This window comes from Neolamprologus multifasciatus, chromosome 20, assembly GCF_963576455.1.
Source record: "Neolamprologus multifasciatus chromosome 20, fNeoMul1.2, whole genome shotgun sequence".
Classification (NCBI taxonomy): Eukaryota; Metazoa; Chordata; class Actinopteri; order Cichliformes; family Cichlidae; genus Neolamprologus; species Neolamprologus multifasciatus.
Window position 1 is genome coordinate 24,855,424 of NC_140458.1, and position 27,484 is coordinate 24,882,907.

A 27,484-nucleotide genomic window follows, 5' to 3' on the forward strand; every position below is an offset into this window, starting at 1 on the left:
GCCAATTTCTCTGCTTTATGTTGTTGAAAGCTGAGAACATTAATGGATTCGAGACCACTGGTCAGACAAATCAAAGCAGTTTAAAAATGTCACCTTAGGCTCTGGAAAATTATATTAATTTGTGCTTTACTACATGGGAATTAATTGATTAATCAAAATTAAAAAAAAATAATAATAAAAGGAATCAACAAATTAGTAGATAATAAAACTAATTAATTCTCAGCTTCTGCCTATTGAAATGCAAATTTTTAATCATTCACATTAACAAAACAATTTCACAATTTCCTAAATCTATTTTGCTGCTCTTCTGTTGTGATAACAAAAGGCCTTTTTCATTTTCTGGTGTAAATACTCAGTGTTGGGGACACGCGCGAGAATTTGATTGATTCTCCTGCTTTGCATGGTAAAAATAGAACCTGTGTGTGGTTAGCATTAAACAGTAATAGTCACCAAGGCTGAAGGAGAGAAAAGAGCACAACTGAAGCGAGGCAATCTGGAAAAAAAGAGCTTCACTGCTTGCTTAAAAGAAATTGCAGCAATCTTCAAAAGTGAATAACTAAAGAAAGAAAAAGAAACTGAAAGATTATTGCTGGAGCGAGTGTCGCACAAACAGCAGCGAGCAGCGAGCAGCGAGTGCTCACGCTGGACTCGCCAGTGTTGGATCCTTATTTTCTCGCTCATCCCTTTGGTAGCCCCTTCTTATAAATCTTCACAGACTGGCCTGATTCGTAAACATGAAGTGTTGCATAAAGGACCTTAATCCTCAAAAATTCAAGCACGGCTTCATTTTTCTGACATTTTGGGGCTATTGGTGTGTAATAATTGCATGGTATGTAGCAGTTTGAGCTTCTCAGATGTTTTCTTTGTTCCTCTCTTTCTGTGTTGCATATCTGATACGAGATGAGCCCTGACAAGCAGAACTACTTTTTTTTAGCTCTTTAAATTTTCACACTAAGAAATTGGGCCTGTATTTCATTCTTACTGGATTTGGAGAAATGTTGCGTTTAACTTGATGAAACCAGCCTTGATGTGATCTGCACAGCTGCGCACTTGCACTTGGTTTAATGATCCAGCGATGCCTGTTGTAAGAAATGACGCCATAGATTGGATGACAGTTTGTCAGGTGACCTCTTCAGCGTGTGTGGTTCATTTGTTGCTATGGAGAAGGGGAACATATGATCCGACCTCAGGTCCCCGGGGAGTCGCTATGTCCTGCAGGGGCTCGTAAGGGTCAGATGGCAAAGATGTGGATTGGATCAACGGGAATGGGAGGTGTAGGGGGCTGGGAGGGGTGTTGTTGCTGGAAACATGAGAGTCAGACTGGGACTTGGGGCGGAGGGGAGGAAGAAAAAGAAAGAAACTGGATATTGGAAATCTCCCCCTGCTTTGGATGCAGGTGGTGTTGTGGTCCTGGCCCAGGCTATGCCAGTGTAGAAATTGCCAGTATGTTATCATTCAGGAAATGTAGTGGCATGTGGAGAAATGAAAGGGAGAGGTAAAACTGACAGAATGCAAATGGCTTGCAGGTGTTGGAATGGAAATGAAATGAATGGCAGATGAGGTGTTTCTGCTTGCCTTATAGAAATACAGTGACAGAAGTGACCCAAATTGTCTGAAGGACTGCTTCAAATTGCTGCGAGTGAAGCCTTGCCTCGTTTCGTCTCCGTCTTGTTCTTCTTCTTTCTCTTCACTGTATTTGAGTGTCTCTTTTTTCCCTTCCCTCCTTCGCTGCCAATCTTTCTTTTTTTTTCTCCATTTATCCCTCCTTGCTTCTTCCTCGTCATTGGAATGGTTTCTGAAACGAAATCTCACAAATCACCATTTTTCAGACCGCGGCAATGTGTTTTCTGCATATGAGATGTTACCGTAGCAACAGGGCAATAATTCATCCCCCTGCTGTCTGGTACAGATTGCGTTGCATTAATTTGGCATGACATGTGAGACCTGGGATATCATTTATGCTCTCTGTACCTGTGCTAGTAGACTGATGCAACTGTAAGTTGGTCTGCAGATGGATTTCACTTGTTTTGTTGTTGTTGTTGTTTTTTCTTTTTGATGGTGGACAGTGGAGAGGGGTCTCAGAGTGTCCTGGCGGGTGACTGACAGTGTCATGTGCGAATTCTCCCTGTAATACAGATACGTTTCCTTCAAATCCCATTCTGGAAGCTTAATCCACATTCACATTAGTCTTCTCATAGAGAAGAGTTTTCTTCTGAGAGGCGCTTCGTTCTGACCCTGTGTCCAGACCTTGTTGTTTACCTCACAGATTAATATGCACCTCAGGATGCTGCTGGTGCAGCCGACTTCTAAATGTCTCTTTTGGTCCATCGGCATGATTTTCACTGTCGTTGTTCCTCTTCATTTACCTCATTTATCAGTTTGTTACCCAGATGAATAATGGATGAGGAGGCTTGTTGCCTCGGCGACATGCCAAGCTCATGATTGTCACGCGTTCACTCACAAAACTCATGTCCACTATCCTCTTTTGCCTGCGAGTGACTCATCCTCCGCCACTTCTGGGTGATACACGGGTTGACGTATCAGCACGCAGTGTTTCTGCTGTGATTGAGTCTTGGCAGCCGTGCACTTTGAGACATTGAAGCGGGAGGTCCATTAGGAAATGACACATAGAAATCTATACAAGTATATGAATGGATTGGCCCTCTACTGTGAGACTGAGCCATCACCCATTCCATTCTTCGAATGAGTATGCGGTTATCCTCATTCAAGGGCACGTGTAAGCCTTGCACTATACTGGTGTGCTTTGGACAAATCACATGTTTTTTACAGGCCTTCTGGCCTCCAGCAATACAGAGCTCTGGACTATGTCAAAATATACTGGAGGAATGTGAGGATGTATGATCACCAAAGCTAAAATGTAACTTTTTGTAGATTTACCGATTGCTCAGGAAATAAAAGTTAAACCATAGGAAGGGCCAAACCAGTACTGGATTTTTGCTCCTTAGTTAGATATAAGTATTCCATATATTTATTGTATGTACACTGACATGACTTTACAGAAAAGAGTGAAAATGATGGGGTTGTTGCTTGGTCGCGTTGTGTTTTACAGACTGTACTTCAGCTTAGTGGAGCTGTCTCAGGTGGTAGTCACTAATGAATATTTAAAGTTTTGTCTCTCTGGGTGTTGCTGCTTGCTGATGGATACAGAAAAAGGTCCCTCATTGTCAGAAAGGTGCACCAGTTGAAGAGCAAAAACGTCCATCATGATGAGGGTTAGGTTTTGCTATGTTTTCACTTGACTTTTTGCTAAGCTGGTTACAATGAAATGAGCCAAAGCGTGATGAGTGACAGGGTTTTCATGCCCGCAGGGTGTGATGGTGTATCTTTTGACATGAAAAAAAGGACTGAATGAACACTCTGAATAAGTGAATCTTCTGGTTTGGCCCTAAAACATACCATCTGTAGACTGCTTGACCTATCTCCTGTCTGCTTAGCTGGAATGCTTCTCTGCATATCTATATTTTCAGGCCCTCTGTCCAAACATTAGAGCCCAGAATACAGACAGACAAGCATACTGCTTGAATTAATGTGAAAGCTTAAAAATTGCTTTGCTCTGTGAGGATTTAGCTTTGAACCGCCGCCTTTGTCGACACTACTTACAAGCTAAAATTGAAGCTTATCAGAAGGGAGGATTGAGGTGTTTCTCCTGTGACCCAGCATCAGAACGAATGGTACTTTATCGATCGTTGTGTACAAATTCTCTTTTCTCCTGTCCCATCATAGATGGAGGTCAGAGATCAGGCTCTGCAACAGGACAGCACTCAGGAACTGGACACAAATTACAGTCATGCTCAAGGACACTTTGGCAAACAAGATATTTGTTAAAGCAGAAGTTTGGGGCTTCCAGAAAATGGCAGTCTAGACAACACGTAAAGGAGAGGTCACGAAACAGAAGCAAATCCTTCAAACTGGCTCTTTCAGAAATCTCAGTGTGAAATGTCTGTTTTTTTTGTAGATGCACTTTTAAAACATCCATTGAAGCAAACCTGTTTGCACTCTAGTATTCTTTCTTGTTGCAAATTTTTAGCGGTCCATTTAATTTAACCCTCCAGCACCTTGTGGCATTTGAAGGAAGAAATGTCTGTCTGTAAATTTTTCTCTGTCAAGTGTGTGAATGCCAAGACAGTGTGCCTATCTTGTATGAGTGGATGTGTGCTTGAGACTCTCAAAGCACTGTAATGTTGGAACCGATGAAGCCAAAGCCTTGTGTTTGACAGACATTGGGGCTGTAGCAGGATATATTGTGCTCTTGCAGACGTCTGAAGAGTCAAATGATGGTTCTTTATTGGTTGCGCTCTTCTCTCTCCATCCAGTAATGGCCCCTGGCGTGGGTTTGCTTCGAAATGATGCAAAAATCTATGTAAGCACTGACCTTACAGTCCCAGAAACTCAGGATATAGTAATACAGACCGGAACCTGTTTTGCCTTTGCTGCACCGACACAAGGCGGACCACAGTGGCAACCATAATGGCTGGCATCCACATTGTTTCCACATATGGTCTTGCTTAACTAGGCTCACATTCACAACTTTAAAGCCTTTTGAAGAGTCTTCAAACACAGCTTTAAGAAATATAAGTATATTTGTAATGCTTTGTTAAATTAAAATTTAGTCTTAACACTGTGGATAACAGTGGCTCCATAGTGTACTGGTTACCCATTTGCCTAATATTGTGAGACCAAGAGGTGATCCACATCCTTGGGGGTTGTGTCAGGAAGGTTGTCTGCTATGAAAACTTGCCAAATCACATGTAGTCATCTGCCATGGCAGCCTTTTGTGAAAAAGGGAGCAGCTGAAAGAAACCTCTAAGGTCTGTACAACAAATTAGCAGCATAAAATAGGGGCGTAATGTCCTAACGTTCATTAATTTCTAAGGTTAGAAAGCAGCGAAAATTGCTATCGCAATATCCACAGCCCCAGGTTGTGTTTTCAGATACAAGTCCATAATATGAAATTAATCACCAAATTAAAGGTTAAGTGGACAAACTGAACTCGCATTACTTAATGTTAAACTCCCACTTGGGGAAACTGGCTAGAGACTGCGACACGGCAAAAAATTATTGCCACTGTATGCAGTGAAATTGCAATTTTGTTGCCTTTGAAGTGATTACTTTAAAGATGAGGGCAGTGTCTGTGACCACCTTCAAAGCGACTGGTGCATCAAAACAGTGATAAATAAGTTTGCGATAATATGGCGATTAACTGTGAGAAATCTGAGAAAATTGTAAGTCTGTTGCTGTGTGTTGCAAATTTGTTGCCCTCAAGAGTCCAGTCAGAACCTCATAGATGTTAAACAAATTCAGGAATTCCTCTACAAACAGGTACATAGTTGATGCACGATGGCAAATTTTTGAATATATCAATTAAAAACCACCAACAAATTATGTTTTAATTCCGGGAGAGATCATATACAATTATGTTTTCATCAATTATCCATTTTTTTTTCTTCCTGTAGGGGAAGAGTAATTGATGGACGGATTGATCGCTGAGTTTTTGTGTATGTCCCAGCTGAATGTACAGACTATCCATTCCAAATGGATTAGTCTCATTTCATTATCCCAGGGTTGCTAATACTTAGTGTACCTTATGCGCATTTACACCTGGGCTGCATTTGTTTTTCGTCTACCAGAATAAAACCTTCCAAACACAGGATGCATTTTAATACCTGGTGCTAAGCGGGTCATTCATTTTCCTGACCGTGATTGCAGCCAGAAAACAGCTATTTCATCATTGCGGCACCATATTTTCATTAGGCTTCTTCTTCTAGCACACAGCCTCGTGTGACTGCACTCTTATCAAAAGAAACTAGAATTATTTACCGGGGGGAGGGGGGGGGGGGGAAGTGGACTAGCACAGAAGCTGTCTTGTTTGAGAGAATAAGTTGAGCACATGCTGTCTGATTAGGCATATAAATAATTTATAGTCGTTCATTTATGGACTGCGTCTCAACAAGAGGGTATTGCTTGCCAATTAACATTCCCTCTCTGCCCTCTCTCTGAGAAGATTCTGCTCGACGAGCAGCCAGCCGCCAGCAAAGAGCTGAGAGGAGAGAAAACGAAAGGGAAAAAAAAAAGAGGAGGAAGGGAGTGAGTTCATAAGTATATATGCAAATGAAAAGGTCCCGCTGTATAATAGCTTGTCACTGTCAGCTCAGATGCCAGAAAGCCAATCAGGTAGATCTGCTTGTTTACAATATGTATATGTCACCGAGATGTATGGCAAAATGTCACGCTATATATAAACAGAGGTGAAGGCAATGGTAATTATTTGTTCATAAAAGGCAGCATTGTTGATGTAGAACACGAGGGATTCACAGCACAGAAGAACATAAGGCGTTTGATGGAGCTGAAATCTAAAATAGAATTTTCCTACTTCAAGTCAATGTGCATAATGTTCTGCTTCAGACGTGCTGCTCATTAACCGAAACCTTTTTTATTTGCAAGAAATCCTGAAGTATCTTTCACTTTTTGTGGGCAGAGACATATCCCTGTGGCCTTAGCATGCAAGCTTTTGAAACTATACTTTCTTGAATTTTGGACTTTTTAACATCACTGCGAACCTTCTCAGCAGAGATAATAAAGTCTCCCACACACTCCTCCATGCATTATTTCGCTACCTCACCTCTGCAGATGGCTGGGTTTCTGTGCATTTTCAATCTGTGCCAGTACAATACTTGAGAGTCGTTAGAGACGTGCATGCATGCATTTATGTGTCTGTGTGAAAGCGAATTTCAGAGGTGGCTACATTGTAAAATCGATGCAAATTAGCACTGTGCGGGCTAAAGCGAAGGCGTGTTTGTGCACGTTGGAAACCTTTGAAGAGTGTATTCAGATCCAGAAATATACAATCAGACACTAAGTAAACAATGCTTCAAAAGATCTGTTATGTCTATACTGACTGCGCTGTCTAACTGTCCTCTGTCTACACCAGTGCAAAGTACTACTGGATTTAAGCCATGTTGAAAGGACAGCTCTCAGCTCATAATGACTTATCATCACGAGTCTCCCGCTACTTTCTGCGCCTGACCAGGCCGGTGTGACTTGGCTGGTTCCCCATGACAGATGGCTGACTTGGCCTGAGACTGACATCTGTATCATCCTTTAGCTGCATCAGCCTTGCCTTTCCTGTGTAAAGGCTGTCAGAGCCAGCCACTCCTTCTCTGATTCCCTGCTCCTAGCCATCCAGTGCTGCTGCCACAATTGGCTCCATATGCCAGCCACATGGAGAAGTGTCACTCTCCGCTAACTCTGCTTGCAGCAGCCAAGAGCTCCCAGGTTGCGATCTCTCTCTCTCTTTTGCTCTCTCTCTGTCTCTCGCCCTCTCCTCTTCCCACATTTTTTTTTATGTCACTCGTCTTTTTTTGCCATGTAATTCTGTCTCATTTTTTCCCTGTCTGTGCCCGTCCATTGGAATAATTTCCTACATGGCCATTAAGGGGAAAATGTTGGTGCTGAAGACCTGAGTAAACAGGGCAAGGCAGTGAAGCGGGGAGGATATTACATCCTGTAATCATTGTTGTTGTGGGTGTTGATGTGCACAAGGGGCTGGCTAGAAAATCAGAGCTGGCTAATAACAACTTACTTCCCCGTGAATGAGTTCCTCTTTATTTAGACGACTGTTGGAAAAGAAAGGAGAGGGTCAGCGAGCAGTAGCCTTGAGAACATCAACATTCAGGAGAGAATCGGCGTCTTCTGGCTCCAGATGATCCCTGAGGCGGAAATTTTCTCATCGTATGAACTAGGGAAATTAGTGTCCAGCTGTGGACAGGTTAGGGCCCCAGGCTAAGAGCTGCCTCAGCGTAGGCTGAAAAGCAGGTCATGGCAGCGTGGGATGGAGTGGGAAGAAGAGGCTAATGTGCCCAGAAGTGTTGAGTGTGGACAGGTGGATCGTTTTGGCTGGCGACTCCTCTGTGGTTGGCTAAACAGCCATAGCTGGAAGAACAGCTTGTGCACTAAAAAACGTGAACAGATCACAGGCTTACGATCGAGAAATGGCTCAAAGGAACATAAACGCTAGATTTTAAGATGACCCGAGTGCTGTGATCAGTGGATTTGTGAATGTTAGCTGTGGGTTGTTTTCGCTTCAATCAGCGTCATAGTGTGTCCAAGTTGACACCGAACGCAGGCCGATGTGTCACACTGTGACTCACAGTGTGTGGAGCCCACCCGGTGTGGGAATGCTCTCATTCACGCTTACATCAGTGCCGGACAGTAGTACCATCATCCACTGACTGAGAAATAGAGCTGTCATAGAAACAGAATTTTCACTTTGACACAGCAGCAAATTCATTATCTGAAAATTTTTCAGCGCGACTAAAAAATTGTTTACTCGTGGAGCGATGTCAAACCGCATTTGTAACAGATTTCGCACAAGCTATTAGAGTCAACAGACAAGAGTCAGATCACATGCATGTCTGTTTTAGTCATCTTGTTAAATGGAGGATGATAAATGTCAATATAATCCAGAAGAAATGTGATTAGAAATGATGAACAGAAGCCTCAGAAAGCTTGAAAAATATTTATACACTTAAGTCTGTGTAGCCTCTCAGTCATCTGGGTCATGGTTCTTTTAAAAAGAACAGAACTGGACTTCTTCAAGTTTATGGAGATGTTTCACCAGCTGCCCTTTTTTGTTCTAGCTATTAAGACTATACAATTAAACATTCAACCCAGTGGCACCCCTCTATGAAAATAACTTAACTCTATGCTGGCCAAGCACACGCAAACAAGTACAACTTTTTCTGGTAAAAATTTGAAATTTAGCTGTTACCGACAAACTTTCAATTTCAATTTAGTTCAATTCAGTTTTATTTAGATAGTGCCAAAACACAACAACAGTCGCCTCAAGTCACCTCATCATCTGTCCTTTATATTGTAAGGTAGACAATAATAATACATACAGAGAAAAACCCAACAATCATATGACCCCCTATGAGCAAGCACTTTGGTGACAGTAGGAAGGAAAAAAATCCCTTTTAACAGGAAGAAACCTCTGGCAGAACCAGGCTCAGGAAAGGGCGGACATCTGCTGTGACCGGTTATGGTGAAAGAAGGAAGACAGTATAAAAGACAGGCTGTGGAAGAGAGCCAGAGATTAATAACGAGTATGATTGAGTGCAGAGAGGTCTATAAACACAAATGTCCATCATTCTTTACCATAGTCCTATTAGCACCGAACCTAGATGTAAAAATATGAAGCCATTGCAGTGCCAAGGGTCAAAATGTGACACCAGCAGAACGCATGCCACCAATTGGCTAGTCAGTTGAGTCAAGAGAGGGCTTCACTCACGAAAATTCAAGCTGCCATTTAAGCTGGCAACGAGGGAAATGACTCCACAGAAAAATAAAACTATGGTCCCAGAGTCTGACAAAAAGCCAGTGAAGTAGAGGTATACCATCACCTCGACAGCCTCCATTGTTATGTTGTGTTTGTGTCGCTTAAAAATGACATCACAGGACTTTCAGGCGCATTAGTATAACGACCAAAATGCACATTAGGTGGTACTCAATTGTAATGGAAAGTGACCTAAACTGAATGGAGGCAGGCCATGTCAGGTAGATACCAGTGGAAAAGGGCTATAAGTCTGTCTAATTTTGGAAATTTGTGTGTTATCTAACACTACTTTGCAGCTATCTGTGCCTGTGCACCCATACAGCAGTTGTACAGTGTATTTATGCATCGTGCTAACCAAGTTTCCTTGGTAATAACTTTGCACTCAACCCTCTTTTTCAAATGTGTTGACTTTTGGATTAAAAAAAAGGAATAATTTGTGACCATGATTTGTATAAAGCAATAATAAAAACAAAAGGAATAATTTTGAGAAAACCACGGGGTAGCTAAACTAGAGGCTTTCCAATCGGGACTAAACAAACCACTGGGTGATGTTCCGGAGCCTACATGCATCTTTTATATACAGTCTCTAATTAGTGCTTCTTTTTCCCTTTACTGTGAATCACGTCCTACACGATAATACATTTAATACATTCATTGGAAGTAGTGTTGAGTTTAGGTTGTCATCATCACACTGGTGACTTAACCATCTTGTTTTCATCTCCCATCATCATCTGTCCTTTTACCTCCAACTCTTTTTCTTGATCCCCTTTTTAGTGGAGGTTAATGCCATTAGCTGTGCACAGCTGTGTGGGGCCCTGGCCTCCTCATTGCTGAATGAGCTCCGCTCAGCTTGGAGGCTTGATGACAGGGAAATCTGCAATACTGTTGGGCGGTGCAGTGAAGTCTGACTTATGATGATTGGAGTTAATACCGTAGCAAGACAATCAGCCCACCTGCTAGCATCCCTCTGCTGTCGCCCACTGGGTAAGGAAACTGGGCTTTCGTCCACCAGCTCCGGCCACGCGGCTCGATGCGCATGAAGAATTCGACACTGCCCTTTAATGTCCACCTAATAACCTAAGCAACATTTGTGGCTTTGAACACATAGTTTATAGCCAAATTAGATGCATTTATGTGAAGTGCCACTCCAGTGATTTAATGCAGCGCTGAAGGAGCACATAAATACAGTGCGTAATGGGAAATGGCTGTCAATAACTCCTGATTGAGCTTTGCGATGCCATTGGCTGAAATAACTCCCCATTACTGCAGATTCTAATTGTCTATAAACACATATGCACCAAAGAATAATGAAACACAAAATGACAAATAATGCAGTAAATTATCCTCGAAATGAGACACACACAAATAGTTGAGTGGGCCAGTGGACGCAGCCAATTTAAAAAAAAAAAATCCCTTCTAATTTTTAACAGACTTTCTTTTCATCAACATCATTAACATGCTTATTTACAATGGACAGCAGGAAAGGATGATCTCTGATGCCATTAGTGAATGCAGCAGCTTCACTTTTGATAGCTCCTGCTTTGAAAAACGGGCAGAATCTCACTTTAATGGGATGTTGATGTATTCATCAACAGAGATGGGTTTTTTTCCCTTTTTTTTCTACACAGCCTACCATACAAAACTGTTGCTGATGTGTTTAGTGTTAGAAATTTACACAAAGTTTTCCCCAAACACATCATTTGATGAAAGATTCCGCTGAAGACCTCATACGTATTTCATGATCCGGGATAGTTGTGTGCGAGTGAGCTCTGGAAACTATTTTCACCCGAGTCAGGCAGAGAGCACGAAAAATAAGCCTCTAATGCCATCAAAATAGTTTAAATGACTTTGTTTTATGCATTCACTTTGGAGTCAATTCATTTCTAACAAAACTGCATTTTCTGGCTCGACTCGGTGCTTAGTCACCTGTACCGCCTTTGACAAATTGCTTTCTGTAAGCCTGTGCAACAGCAGAAGTGTCGGCGATGCAGATTTGACGTTCGGTCCTTTAATGCTTCACATGACGGCTGCGTTTTGTTCTGCTTCAGACAAAGCGTGGTATGTAAATCTTTACCTGCTCCTAACAAATTACATACAGTTAGAGTTTATGAGATGCGATCAGAAAGGGAAGAGATGCATAAAAATCGAAATCCTTGCTTGAAGGCGGCACTTCAGGTGAGGAGGGGAGACGAGAGGTGCTGGAGGACACGCATCTAGCATTGTAGCCTGATCCTCTTGGTGGTTTGTCTGGCCCATTTGATCCATTCCCCTAGCTTTGTGATCATCCTTTAGAGAATCAGTTAAACACACTAACACCTCCCACTTCTTCTTTCAAAGCACTTAGTGATAGTTTAACCTAGTGGTACTCAAAGTTTTTCAGGCCAGCTGCACTTCAGAAACCAAAAAAGTTCTTTCCTTACGCCTCTGCTATGATCAATTATTAACCGTTATTAAAAATAAAAAATAAGAGCATCACGAGACGCCATCGTGTCTATTTTTCACCTGGGTTTCCACACTGCATCTGCAGCGGCTCTTCGCCCCACAGTTTGAGAATGTCTGCAGAGGTGCAAAAATATTACCATTTATGCTGTGAGCCTTAACCCCTGGCTGTGCGGCTTCAGCGTAGCGTGTATGAGAAACAAAGATGATGCAAAAAAGACGAGAAATTTAGCCCTTTTCACTTTGATGCTTGTAAGTAAATCTCAAAAGAAATAGTCTCTTTTCTTGTCTCCCCTCAATTGAGATTTCTTTTTGGCCTTGAAAAATTGTCATTCTGAGAGGGCCACAACTATTTTCACTTAGATCAATTATATGAGCACTGGCCAGCAAGAAGACCGGGATGCAGCCTGAGCTGCTCAGACCCACGTGCAAAAACTCAGTAAGCACACACACACACCTTGATGTAAGCGTAACTGTCAATCAGTTATTGAACATGACAAATCTTTCACCCTCTGCATAAAGATAATTCACACACGTGTGCATATCCGCACAGATATCAACTTTTACTTCTGCCAGACCATTAAGCAAGAGAGCAGCTCCTTCGGCTCCTTAATGGAAATTGCCATTTCAAAGCCTTCAGAGAGAGATGTTAAGCTTGTGCGATACTTGTGGCATTAAAAATGGATCAAAGCAGCTGAGCTTTGATGTCAATGGAAGATTTTATTTGGGTCGTGGCATTAGAGCAAGGCGCTAGGCTGACTTCTTAGTGCCCTCTGCTGGGAGAATTTGGCATTTTACTCATGATCAAAAGTCTTGTGATGTTGTCAGGTTCCCATGCTTGTATTGTAAGAGTATTTTTTTTAAGGTCTTGCTGCAATTCCCAGGTCTCCTACGAAAAAGACAAAGTTATAAATGAAGGTGTAAACCGAGACAAAAGATTGTCAGAAAATTAGAAAGCAGCTGTTGCCTCTTTCTTTTCACTCAGTCCATCAATCAGGTTTTGTAATGCTATATGAGAGCTGATATGGACTCGCTGGGGTATCGTGTCTGGAAATAGACAGAAACATGGTGGGGTGCTTCTAGGTGGGTGGCGTTGCTTGTTGATGATGGATTCAGGAGAGGGTGAGGTTGGAGGGGGGTTGAACTTTTGACCCTCAGCAGGCAATTTTTTAAAAAATCCAGCTCCCTCATATTAGAGCCTCCCCTCAAAAAGCTCGGCTTAAACCTGAGAAAGAGCAACTGGCCAAAAATATAAAACCGACTTTGCGGGGGAAGCAAGATCACCAACCCCATGTGCGCGCTGTGTATGTGTGTGTGTGTGTGTGTGTGTGTGTGAGAGAGAGAGTTGTGTAAGTTTGTGGACTAAAAACAGACAGAGGCAGAAAGACAGAAGGAGCTTTTTTACTATATGTATGTGTTACTTTCTGTCAGACAGAAGAGGGAATTGTGCAGATGCACATGCACCATCAGTGTGTATGTGCCTGTGCACCCTTGTGTAAAGCGGTGAGGTGGTGGCGGTGGGGTGAGGAGCGAACTGCAAAGATGGAGATGGAGACACAGATAGAGAGAGTGAAAAAAAAAACCCATAAATAATTGATGATAGACACCGCCTTGCATCTGCCGCCTGCTGCTGTTGAGTTACTTCAAAGTAGATATTGATGCAGGGTCTTGCTAAAACACAGGATAACCACCCATCCAGTCTGAACTCATTATAGCATTTAAAAAAAACACACAGTTGTACGTTGCAGTTTAAAAGAGCAAAAATGACCTTCTGTGAAATAGAATAGCCTCAGATCATATTCATTTCTTACTTTCTTTTTAAAGAAACCCTTTCCTTGTTATCATGAAAGTCAGGGAAAAAAAGATCCAAGTGGGAATCTTAATTAATTGCATATAGTTAGCGTTAAATCGATGTGGAGTTTTTTCCCGGGCTTCTATCTGCGCTAGTTGTGCATATTGGTGACAAGTGGGTTAGGCTGTTTGGAGAGTGTTAATACATGATTGACTTTAATGTGTTTAAGTTTTGCTCCCTCCTCCCTCCGCGGGCCTATTTTCTCTCAGTTTGCCTCATTAAATCTTTGTGGAAATTCTCCAGCTCTTGTGGAAGAGACTTTCTTTTGATTACGCTATAAACAAATGGAGGAGTTGGTTGACATCTCCCAAGACTGTGGCCCTCTTTTGTTTTGCTGCTACACTGTTGCTGCCCCCCCCACCTCACTCCCCCGCTTTGACAGGACTCGAGTACTACTCCCCGAAGCTTTTATTCTTGCTCATTTTCTTTTCCTTCAACCAACTAGGAGCCCTCCTCCCTTCTTGCCTTTGTTAAAGACAGCCCTTCATCTACTCTCCCCCCCCTCCCATGTCTATCTCTCCCCCCCTCTCTCTCTCTTTCTCACACCATCTCTCTCGCTCACTTATTATGTGCTCATCCGTTCCGCTGACTGAGGGCTGAGAGAGGCGTGCTCAGGAGGACACTGTTTGGAAAACCAGCGACATGTCGCTGCAGTTTCATCCACAAGAAAAAAAAAAAAAAGAAAGGTGGACAGAAGTGTAAGGAGCTGCTTTTCCCGTGGCCAACACTCCTCCTCCCTCCCGTGTACTTCCCTCTCGCGCTGTCTGTCTGCTGACTTCTCTCATTGACTCTCTCCTGCGTGCCTCAGTTGGCTGACTGAGTGCACTGACACCGGGACCACTACCTGCTGCCTGGGGATTAAGCGCGCTATGAATACCCGGAGCCTAATTTGTTGTTTTGGCTGTCAGTGAATGTTGGATACGCACGCAGGAGAAGCTGGAGCCACAGCCTTCTGGCCAGGACTCTCGGAGCGCCTCTGGACTGAGATATCCCAGAGAAAAAGGGGACTGGATGCTTGGACAAGCGTATAAAAGAGAGGCAGCAAACACAAGAATGAGAGACAATGCTGGACAAGTTATTTTTCTGAAAGGTAAAACAGCAGAAGCCAAATCAGCCTAATTCTTACAAGGGTCAGCGAGAGCCTTATCCTCTAATTATTTGGCTGGAATTTCTTTCACAGGCTTCTGACACAAGGAAATAATGCCCAGCAAATCCCTGCCTCGAGCGCCTCGCTTCATTCCCAACCACACAGAGGTTTTTTCTCCTTTTCTCTCTATGAGGTTTTTCATTCATAGCGTCGCTGGATTTTCTGTAGCTGCTTAGGAAGCAAACAGCTGTGGACTGACAGGTTGAGCAGGCGATCGCTCGCCTCTCTAACTTTTTCCCCTCCTCTCAGCCACTTCTTTTGACCTGCTTTTGGCCCCAGCTCTCCAGAAGGTTTAAAGGTGGGGGCAGCTGCTCTCCCCCCTCCATGCGACTCGATTGGAATAAAAGGGTTTTGAACCAGCGAGGAGCGGCAGTCACGCAGGACAAGCGGGGGAGAGAAAACACAGACCATCTCCATATGGTTGAGTGAGAGGCAGCCAGCTGCCTTCTAACCATCCTCCAAATCACACGGCGGAAGATGCAAGGTGCTCCGGTGATGATGTCAGATTTGGATGGGTTTGGTGTGCGGCGGACCGCACCGTAACCAGGCAAACAAGCTGTCCTGTGGATACAAAAAAAAGTTGTGTGCAGTTTGAAGAGCAGTTGGGCTGATCATCGCTGATAAGAGCACTTATGCTCCGATATTCCAGCATGCAACAGCCACAAGGAAACTTAATGAGATCTGCAGCCATCACCTCTTAGGGAAATACTCGTGATGATGTTTTCGGCGAGCGCCAGGCGTCGGCATTCGTTGTAAAGGCGTTTGACAAGAGAAGAAGAAGAAGAGGGGAGCACTCCTCCTTTGCTAATTATCAATCAGGGTCACAGCAAAGAAAAGATTCCTTCTGTGGATTTATCGTCTGTCTGCTCTGGAAGTTTTTCCCCTTTGGATATCTGACAATCCAAACGCACAGATTCCTGGTTTAGGTTGTATACCTCACAAGCGCACTAAACGCACATATTCAGCTACATTAATCACCACCCACTTAAATCCACACACGTTTGCTCTGTAAGTATAAATCACTCGAGAACACACACAAGCATACTTCCACATTAGAATCCCATTAGTTTGTTTTTTGTTCCAGTGGCCACAGGAGAATGGAGGTCGTGTGGACGGGTGGGGGGCTGTAGGAGTCCAACGTCCCCGTCCCTTCAGCCTGTCCTCTTCCCCAAATGGATGTTATTACCTCTAAAAATGTGCTGCTTGGAAACCGCTGAAAGCTTCCTGCTGCAATTCTCTGACAGAAACAGTCACGGGGTCTCTGCCACGGTGCACAGCTGGAACCACAACTGAAACAGCCACCATCTATTTTTTTGTTGTTGTTGTTGTTTTTTTTTTTTGCATTAAATTTCAGTTTATCTTCACCACCTGTCACCCCTAACCCACCGCCATCATTTTTTCCAACGGGTCTTTGGGCACCCCTCGCCGAGCTCCTCGTCCCGTCGTCTCCTCTACGCTGGAGGGGCGCGGGTCATTGGAGTGGAGCATGAGCGGGTGCCACTATCCCTCACCGCCGCCGCAAGAGCGGGACCGCAGGTACCAGCACAAAGTGTCGCTGGTGGTGCGCTACTTCATGATCCCCTGCAACATCTGTCTGATCCTGCTGGCCACATCGACGCTGGGCTTTGCCGTGCTCCTCTTCCTCAATAATTGTACGTTTGTTAATCTGAAGCACACAACTCAACTGTCTGCACTGTACTGCTTTCCACTGTAATGTACGGGTCACTGTTTGGCAGTAGACTTGTTGCCATAAGTGCTTTGCTACAGAATTGAGCTCAGAAGGAATGATTTACTTATTTATTTTTATTATTATTCCACATACTACCTCATTTTTGCATTAAATGTCCTTGTCAGAGGAAATGCCCCCTTCAAAATCACCTTTAACTCTCATGACAGCCTTATCTGCGCTTGAAGTAGGGACATCAAGACAGCTAAAGTCACAGCCCCCCCGCCGACCCCCCTTTGCTTGATTCGGTATCTGCCGGCTTCTAAGACTGCTCCTATCTCCCCTCCAAAGCCTTGGCATTTACTTTGAACTGCGCAGTGAAGTATTAAATGGCGATTAAATGTCTTTGGTGGATTTTTTTTTTTATGTATCTTTTGGCCCAGAATACTCTGACCGCCGTCATCTCCTCACAATGTAAAATTCTCTTCTCTTAATCCACTGAAATAAAAGCAGCTCATTAAAAGCCCAAAGCATACAACTTGTAGGGCTGATCTGATGCTCAGCTAAGCCCATGACAGATAGAGGCTGATTTTCAGATCCAATAGAAGCAGGCGCATGACCGAAATAGACGTTCACCTGCCACCTTTTTTTTTTTTTTTTTTTTTTTTTTTTGCACCACCGGTAACACACGGGCAGGTTTTCCCCGCTTCAGTTTGTTAACGCAGCCTTATTCATTCTGCTCGCTCTCTCAGAGACTTGCACACTTCTATTTGTGAGTGCCCCGCCTGCTTAAACCGTGCTAAAGGTGAAATTTATTCAACTTTTCAAAGTGGCCCAATATTTATGCATGACTTGCTCCTCATAATCACCTGCAAATTAGAATAAGTAAGCAAATGCGTTCAAGAAGTGCAACTGTAATAGTAATTTTAATACCGCCAAATGCGATTTAAAGTGCTATTTGAGAAACATTTTGAGGAGAAAGGTTTTTTTAATTCTCTCTGGCCGACGGTTGTGATTCCACCTGTTTCTGTTATCAGGCTGGCGAATGTTCTCACATATACAAAGCAAAGACCTCGGTTGAGGATGCTTCTCCTCGCATTTGTCAAAGATTGTCTCCTTGTCATCTTTGCTGCTCGGTCCTCCTCTAACTCACGGGTGTCAGTTACCAGGATGGGGATAGCTCATTTCTAACCTCGTTGTGTTCCCAAATCATTTCAAGCCAGACGGATTCTATTAGATTTAATACAAACTCAGTTAAAGCAAGCCAATCTTCACCTCTCAGATGACCGAGTGAAAAGAAATGTGCACTGGAGAAATTGATGAGCTGAAAGAGTCTCTATTATGCTGCTGAGAGCCCTCGCCATGTGGCCACAAGGACAGCTGGATGGGATTGTGATAGTGCTGGTAGTAGCGACGTGTGTGTGTATGTGTGTATGTGATTGGAGGAAGGGTGTGTAACCTCAGATTCGCAATTTCTGTTGTCGCCATATGGGGTGAAGCATGTTCGCACATACGCACACAGTTTGTAGCCCCCGCCCCTCCCAAATGCTTTTTTTCCCCCCCCTGCCAACGCGGACACACACTCACTTCATCATTCGGTATGACTGTACATCAGCCAAAGCAAAGGGGAAGGTGACACACATGCAAAGATGTAGACACACACCTGTTCTGCACATGGCTAAATGTCACAGTCAGACACGTATTGATTTGCTGAAGATACAGGGTGAATGATGGCCGTGTTGTGACATTCACACAGGCACGGGAACTCACGCAGGCTTTGCGAGGCGCGAAGGGAGATGAAGATGGCTGATATGTTTATGGAGAGACCTTATCTTGTGCTTTCGCTATGGAAATGTGAAGAAATCGTTTAGCTTTCCCCCAGCATCTCAGATGGCTTTGTGCTACACCTTCTCTGTCGTCTTCTCTTATTCTCCGTGTGCGGTAATGCGCTTTTATTGGTGTGTGTTTGTTTCTTCTCGTTTAGACGTGCATACAAATGCAAGACAGGAAGCAGAGTCTGCGTCTGTGCACCTTTACGGCTCTTAGCACAACTTCTTCTTCTGTATCATCCTCGTGCCAATTTCTGCTCCCCCCGTTTTATGTGTTTTCTTGAAATCCCCTCAGATAGAAATCAGCTACTGTCATGACTGACTAGGAAACAGCTTCACCAGACACTTCATTATTCACCTCTAGCACCAACATCGCCTCTCCTCTTCCCTCTCCTCATTTTTTCTCTTGCTCGCTCGCTGGCACACACACACACACACACACACTTTCGCATTCTCCCCTGAAGCCCCGGCTGTTGACAAGCAATTTTAAGTGAGCCTAAATTTAAAACTCAGCTGTGTCTCGGGATGCCGACGTGGATCGCAGAAGTCCTGAGAAAAGGCTTCGGCGCATCGGTTGACGTGGGCTCCGGAAAAATGTGTTAGCAGGGTAATTGATGTGATGTGTTTTATCTTCCTCATTATCCTTCACAGTGCAGAGGCATTGGAGACATGGCTGGGTGGTTGCACAGCCGTGTGTGTTGCTGTGTTTGTTCAGCGCAGGCAGCTCTGACAACTCACTGGGGCTTTGCTTAGTGAGTCAGACAGTTGAGTTGACTGCTGGAGTGCAGATGGTGGTTCAATTGGGCAGTGCTTGGACCGCCAGTACTTGGCCAGTCTTTGACCAGTGTATCATAATGCTCTTCGAGGAAAACACAACGTTTTTTAAGGCAAAGATCGCTACTAATGGTAGTAATGGCAGTAATGACCTGTAGTGTTTCTGGTGCGCACACATTACTCGGGCTCTCCGCTTAGCTAAATACATGTTTTGTTGACACATTCTGGTCATTTTTTACTTTTATCCTTCCATAAGTCTGAAAATAAGATGCCATTCGTGGTGAATTTACTAATGAACAATCTCCCTCTATCATATTTTGGAAGTTGAGTTGCTGCAGACTAACTAGCTCCAGTCCTTCCTGTCTGGCCATCCACGATGTCTCTAGTTTAGTGGTTGTAGTGATGAAATCTGGGCACACACCACCTAGAACCTGCGGCAGGCGGAGAACAGAACAGCTGCTGTGGATTTGAATGTGCTCCACAGGATGAGGGTCTCAATGAATAGGCAGCTGATTGTGCTACTTTACTTGTGCACGCGTAGCTCAGGACTGATCCTGTGTTATTTTTAATTGACATAGTATAACTCTGCCAGACGTGTCTTTACTTCACTTGTACCATATGTGTGTGCTGCCTGTATACTTGTCCTCCGTTCACCACTTAAATGATCAGATGTTTAATCAGTTAGTCAATCCACAGAAAATTAATCTACCCCAGCATGAATAGGCCATTGTTTTGCAAGCAAACTTTTTTTTTCCTGGTTATAGCCTCTAAAATCAGGAAATTGGCTGTTTAACATTGGAAATTACACATTTTGGGCTTGCAGACTGAACATCTCCTAAGGCTTTGGGAAATTGCTTTTTTCACTCCATTTTTATTTTGGCTCCTAAACAAATTGATCATGTAATTGAAAAATAATCATGAGATTAAGCAACAATATAATAACAATTGTTAGTTTTAGCCGTGTTTCAGTTTTTAACAATAGCCCCTGTTTTTCCTGTCAAGTAATGTGGAACCAACCTCCATCAATCTTCATTATATATAAGGGTTTGTAATCAGTGCAAACGGCCTGGTCAAGTTTGCACTCATTTGCAAAGGATTCAGGTTACCTGAGAGTTTTTTTCCCCCTGTGAGTGATTTTCCACACTCAGTCATTTGACACCGCAGGTCTTGTTTTATGGTTCCCATGAAACGACGAGCCTTATGTCATGGTCTGCTGGGTTTTGACCAGGACAATGGTATGATGTCATTTGATGAATTAAGGGAAAACATTCTGATTTATTATGCATGTAGCTGCATGAGGGCTGGTGGGGGTCCGAGGTATACTATGACATCAGTATTGTGTAATTTCACATCTTGTCTCATACTTTTGTCTGTCTTCTCAAATCTCATGTGCTCTAATATCAAAAGTCATGCAGCGGGGTACAGATCAGATAGATGACCATAGATGTAATGAATGACAATGATGATAGCGCTATCGCTGAAATGTACTTGTGTCGATTAGCTCAGCTGGATTCCTGTAGGACCCAGTCATTGCATTAGAATGTGTTAGATGAAAACGCCAAGCCCTGTCTCTTCTTTTTTTTGTAGCAACTCAATTTACTCCCTTTACTCCTGGGAAGTCGCTGAATCTCCCCAAAACTAAAAACCTATTTCTCTCTTTCTCTTTTATCTTTTTCAGACAACCCACTTCACTTCGCACCGACTGTTGATGGTAAGTCCTCAGTGGTTTCTCGCCGCTCGCCTTCGTTGACCGCTGGGTTTCTAGGGGGTGCCTGCGAATAATGACCGCAGACAGCAGATCCCTGCCTTTGAAGTGGGCAGCCGTCTGTGCCGCTTTGCCAGTTTTGGCTGCCCCGCTTTTTGTCTCTGCACTGTTGGTATGGCAGGCACGTGGCCAGGCCTGCTCTGTGCTTTGATGTAAGGAGGATCTTTTGATGACTTGATTTGATCTGCTCTGCATGGCCACTTGGGCTGACGTTCAATACCTGTTACCAAAGCGCCATTCACATCTTTCTGATAAGGTCTAATAGGATGTACCCCTCCCTTTGCCGTGAGTAACGGAAGCTCTGCGCCCCCATATGTTCTCATCCAGCACATCTCTGGAATGAGTACAATATTTTTCAGTTGTTCCTAGTGCAGTAACATGAGCCATTAATTAAAAAAAGCAACAATTTAGTTCCAAAACAGTAGATCTCGGCACACTTTAATTGGAGAAAAACAGCTGGTTTTCGAGCTTCTATCATGAATATTTATCAGAGGCAGCACAGTGAGATAGTGTTTGATAGACTTTGATGTTTTTTGGGGGGGGGGTTGCGACACTGACAGATAGCCAGGGATGGACTCCTACTAGTTCTGAAGGTGTTGTATCAACCCGCTTGTGTGCAGGCTACAAAGCCGGAGGTTTTGAAGAGAGAAAACACGAAGAGAAAATGTTTCTAATGATCCCAAGGCTGGCTGATGCCGGGGACAAAAGGCCACAGTATGGGTTTGCTGAATCTGTTTCTGATAATTGCTCAATCACTCGCCCCATAGGCCGGCTTGTTTGGAAAAGCAGTTTGTGAAAGATGTCAGCTTAAAAAAAAATGCGTCAAATAAGAGGTGGTTTGTGATGAATGTAATTGTGAACAGCCTATTGTAGGGACAATAGGGTGCTCACTGTCAGTCCAAAATGGTTTCAACAAATAATTGTGCTTGATTGAAGCATTTCTCAACTCTGCCTCACCTCAGCACCTGAGGAGTACGTGCACTGTGTAGTTTTCTTTTTTTTTTATTCATCTTTTGTGCCTCATCACAAAACACTGGAGATTCAATTGCAGTCGGCACAGCTTACAGCAGCTATTTGTTTTTGTTTTAATGACAGATGAAATTGACTTGACAAATGATTATATCTTACAGAGAGTACTCTATTTGTCTGCTTTTCAAGCAAATATTGCCATAAAATTTGGCTCGCCGCTGGGAAAATGAGAAATAGTATGCAGGCACCGAAACAGCCCATTTCTGTCCTCCATTGAATTTTCCCGTACAAAAGAAATAACACCCTCCTTATCGATCGGGCCACTCATTTCCCATGTATTAAAGTTTTTGCTGTCTGAAGGGCACAGTTTGTTTCTGCACTAGTCAACCGTTTAAAAGCTGCTGCTAGCCCTTAATTACATTTCCAATAGTTCTGTAGGCTTTCCATCAGCAGCCTATGCTGTTTTAATATGCCAAGCAAAACAAAAAGCAAAGTCTCCAATCAGCAGGGTAAGCCTGCCCTGTGGGACCCAGTTTCTCTGGGTCATTTAACGCTGAAGAGATTAGCGAGACAATTAGAGTTGGCCCAAATACAGCAGTAGGCCACTTTTTGGAGACGTATGGTTTTAGTAGCAGTGGAGGGGTGATTTAGAAGATGCTGCAAACCAGCAGAGGGCTAATATAGCTCTGCCATTAGTCAAATCAGCTCCAAAAGGAACAAAGCTTGTTCTACTGAACTTGTCCTCGATGCCAAGGACGCTCAATCCGCCGCTCTCTCCAGTACTTAATTACAGGAAATCACAGAAAAGATACCAAGGAGCCTGCATTTTTAAACAGCCTAGTTTGTCTCTGAAAAGCCGTTTATGAGACGACCTTATTAGCGTGAGGAGATTCTGCAGAAAGTAAAGGAATTTGTTCTGCAAATTAGAGCGAGAGAATCTCGGGAGCTTACTGGGGGGGGGGGGGGGGGGGGGAATGTGGGTTCGGCACAACATAAGCAAAGCTCTCACGTGATATTTATGGCGTGCGCCACCCGCAAATAGCTGATGAGTCCTCCCCAATGAATGGCCTATAATCACCAGTCAAAAAAAGTGACAAAAGTCACAAAGCAGCCTTTAATTAGGCTCTTTCTTTGAAAGCTCAAAGCAGCAGTTGCTCGGCTCTGGCCATACTCATTATTGCCTGTCGCCTCCTGATAATAAGACAGTTGTTGCGTGTTTGGCCAAAGCTAAAAAGCTCATAGAATTTGCAGCTTGAGGGATTAATACTGGACTTTGGAAATTAGGGTTGAATGAGAGAAATTCTTGACGAATGAGGCTCTTGCCTCCCAGCTGTTAGCAACCACATGCAGAGAAAACAGAAAATGCTCATCCGCTTGTTAAGGACATGCAAAGGAGACACTGGTAATAATATATGTAGTCTCTGTTAAGACTTATGAAGGGTTTTTTTTTAAGTTATGCCACTTGAACAAAATAGACTGTGTGTCAGAATGAGTGTTTCTCTGGAGATGTACCCTTCATTTCCTCCTATTACAAGCTTAGGTAGCTGAACAAGGACCAAACAAGATTCAAAATAGGCCAGACCATCACTATAAAGGAGGTGTAACGGGAGAGTCGAGCCACAGACAGTTCAGAGGTCTCCTGTGACTGCAGCCGTGTTCAGCACCGCCTGCCTGGAAAGAGCCCATTCGCTGTGAATCTTCCATTTCACATTTGTCACTGACAGCTCTCTCCAGAGGATGCTCCTCACTGACAGTCAAAATAAACTCCTGGGCTAAAACGTGATTTGATCTAAGACGGTGGGACGCTTGTTAAAAAAAAGTGCCAGCGGGCTCACTTAGACTTTGTGAACACTACCCAGAACTGACACAGCTGCTTTTCAGCTCTGCGAGAACAGTACAGTAACCAAGGGCTCCGCACCCATTACCCCCTCAGACACACACACACGACCCTCCTGTAATTTATTCTGGGAGCCTTTCCCTGTGTTCTTGACAGTAAGCCTGACTCAGAGAGAGGCAGAATTAATTATGACTCCTCGGCCTATCTTAATTAAATCTTTTCACATCACAGATTTTACACAACAGAGGCAAAGTATCTACCTCATCTTTTAGCCAGGGCGGGGCTGCCGGCTGAGAAAGTCTCACATCAAGATATCAAAGGTACACTGTAAAGTTGCCTTTCTAGGATTACAATTTAACAGAAGAGTTGTCATGTCCGGCTTTTAACAGGGCGCAGCTTGTTAGCTCGCTGTTGTTGAGGCTGCTGGGGAAAGCAAGCAGCCTTGACTTTATCTGTGGAAAGTTTGTTGCCCTTTAAAAGTACACAGACATCTCAAACTGCACAGCTGAACTCTGTAGCCTCGCTTCGGCCCACCCCGCTTCATGTCAGTAGGACTCAATAGATGCTTATGTGAGCAACAAGCAAGCAGAATATATTTTTTGATAAATGCAGGTGAAAGACATCAGAATTAGCCGAATATCCTAAAACCCCCGCATCTAACCATTCATCATTGACAGCCTTCCCACACAGACCCGCCTCGACTCACCTCGGCTTCCCAGTATCGATCGACCAAGATGGGCTAGAAGCAGCCGTCCAAAGAGAGAAAAACAAAAATATTAGCCAGAGAGGTGAGAAATGAGTGGGCTGAAGCGGTAAAGCGCGGCGCTATTTTCTTTTCATTTCCTATGACACAGAGTAATTGTTGACACAGTTAGTGATGCTGGCACTCTTTGATATGTCCCCCAGCTGTTGGAGCAAACCTCACTGATTGTTGATGCAGGTTAGTCAGGGACCTTGGACCTTGTGAGGATCAGCAGTTCTTTGATGTGGATGTACATCACACTGAGCTATCTTTGGCTGTGATCTGAAAGCTTGTCAGCAAGCATCCCTGAAAGTCATGTCTGATTTAGAGGTTTCGATCTCTGATGGCTGCTCTGATTGTTGGAAAAGAAATAGTAAAGGAAAGGATTAAATACAAAAGTATTCATGCCATATGTTCATCCAGTGTTTTTAAATGCACTCTTTGGCGCATGTAGCAATACAACTTAATACAGCTGTGGCAGCTTTCTTTGTTTTGCTCCAGAAGTCACGCGTTAAAATTCATCCAAACTATGCAGGCTTTAATTTGCTTATTATTTTCCCCCATTCTTTACGATGAAGTAGGAGATTTAAAAATCAGGCAGTAAAAGAGCAAACAAAACACATTTCCATTCTGCTCAGTCTCCAAAATGAAATCGAAGGAGTGACATTAGCAGGATAAACAAAACCCCATTGACTGTAAGAATCCATTGCAGCTAATTAATAGTTTCAAGCAGCTTATCGAAGCCCTTATCACTCAGCGTGGCAGTGCAGAGGGATGCTGAAAGCCCACCCTTCCTCAGCTCCATGTCATATTTTGAAAGTAATTAGCATGCAGAATTGGCTAATGTCACTTTAAATGAGCTCTCCGTGTTGGTCGCATGTTGACGGCGAACGTGGCTATTCAGCGGCAGTGAAAGGCCGCGCTGCTCGCTCGGTCTCATTAACACAGCAGCAAGTTATTTTAAATCGGGACGCAGTCAACGCTCCACTTTAAGCTGTGATGGGCAGGCGCTAATTTAATTGTTGGGTGGCAGTGTCAGAAAATAACCACATTGGTAAGTGTAACCAATGCGACGAATTTCATTGTCAGGTTGTTAATTAGAGGAAAATAAGTGGCCCGGCACGTCGATGTGTTCTGGAGAAATATTGCGCAGTGATATCCTGCTATTAGCGGAGTCCTGCATCGCAATCAGCGTTTCCCTTATTAAGAAGTGCAAGTTAAAGGAGGCTTTTTGCTTAGGAGCTGACAATATCTGCACCGTTTGCACAGATACTGTATGTCTTAGTTTTCTGCAGAAGCTGTGTTTGCTGTGAGAGCCAGACATCTGCAGTTCACTGCTCGCTTTCTCTCTCTTGTTCTGTCACACACACACACACACACACACACACACACACACACACTCTCTCTTACTCTCTCCTGAACATTTCACCCTGTGCTTCTTGTTTTTCTTCACTCAGCCAGAAACATTGTTTACAGATTGCAGTTGAACTTCAGGATGTGTGCATGAACACACACACACACACACACACACACACACACACACACACACACACACACACACATTACAGAACCCCTAAGATCTGATTTTACACTTTGTATCAGCTTTTATCTGAGTGTGTGTGTATGTGCCATGGGAATGCCAGCGTGTGTGCGCTCTTCCTGTATCTTGAGTTTGCATTTTGAGTTTGTTGTGCGTCTGTTCCTTGGGGGCTCGTTCACAGGGAGGGCTGGAAACTATCCATTGTGAACATCCCACCCTCCGTGTGACCCTGAAACACAAACGCATGATGACAAACACTAGCTCACACCTACACATGGTTTTAAAATGTGGTGAACTGAACAACAATCTCATATTGTAAGTAAAAGTGTTGGTAGTTTGTTTACCTTCTGTGTAAGTAGATTTATTGAAAGGTCACACAAACAGCGGGTTGCTCTTTGCCTACATTTGTTGTCATCACTGCTTTTCATTTGACGTCCTGGCCTGGAACCCTTGACATCAACCAGATTGCGTGTGTGTTAGTGTGTGTTGAATGCATGTGTTCTGCTCTACTGGATACAATTAAAACACATTGACGCATGGGCCAGCAACATGTCACTGACACCATTTTACGCACTGCAATTTTTTTTTCACAGTACACAGCCAAACACGCACACAGAAGTGGGAATTTCATCTAGATGTGTGTGTGTGTGTGTGTGTGTGTGTGTGTGTGTGTGTGTGTGTGTGTGTTGGAGGCTCTGTACAGCATGTTGATCGCTGCCCTCTCAGTGAGCTTTAATAAGATTTATGATAGCAGGGAGTGCAACAGCGGGAAGAAGATATTGAGACAGAGAGAGAAACAAAGAGAAAAAGACTAAATCACTTGAATCATTTGAATGCTACTGTTCAGTTCTTTCTCATTGTGTGGAGAAAATCATGGATACACACACACACACACAAATGCAGTAGCAGGGGAGTAAAGGAAGGCGACATATTATACTGCATGTTATATTCTGACATTGCAGCCAGAGGCAGGGCAGTGGGTAAAAAAAATAGAAGAGAATAAAACATTTCAGTGTTTACCCTCTTGTTAAAGTTTAAAATAGCATTTATATGCATTTATAGAGGATTTATGCATCTCATATGTATTTATACATGTATGCTTTGGGAATGCTGAATTGGGATGGCTGGATCTGCCCTTCGCTGGTCACATAGAGCCTACACCATCTTGTACGAGGCAAGAATAATAGCAAAGCTGACTTTTGAGGGGTATTTACTTTTGTATGGTTGCATGAGTCAGACATAAAAGTCTTTGCATACAACTTTCATTTACTGGACGCTATTTTGCACATGAGCCACGTTTCTGAATGAAAAACATTTTCCCCTAATGAACTGCCTACTCAGAACTTTGCAGCATTGCTCAGGGCTGAACACAAAGCGCCACGTAAATGACATTGATGGATGATACCGCATATTAAATGCGTAATATAAATTAAATTTGTTGCTTCGACATCTTAAGATAGCATTGTGATGGATTTCAGATTTAATGGTATGTCACTTGCACAAAAAACAGCCAATTGTAGATGATTCTACAACTTGAAAGTTGAAAAATCAACGATATTAGCAACAATGCTT

At 43.5% G+C, this 27,484-nt stretch overlaps 1 protein-coding gene across 9 annotated transcripts in view; it reads left to right on the forward strand.

Moving 5' to 3' along the window:
• agrn (agrin) overlaps positions 1-27,484 on the forward strand; it is a 257,822-nt gene that overhangs the window by 80,567 nt on the left and 149,771 nt on the right. For 7 of the 9 annotated variants that reach the window (XM_085147100.1, XM_085147104.1, XM_085147102.1 and 4 more), the window contains one exon: positions 20,738-20,770. The exons of 1 other annotated variant lie outside the window; for it this stretch is intronic. In XM_085147100.1, the coding sequence (XP_085003226.1) occupies positions 20,738-20,770 (33 nt within the window). Of the gene's footprint in view, positions 1-14,209; positions 15,799-15,874; positions 16,443-20,737; positions 20,771-27,484 lie in introns of those variants that run through there. One more of the 9 variants, XM_085147108.1, reaches the window with a different exon arrangement.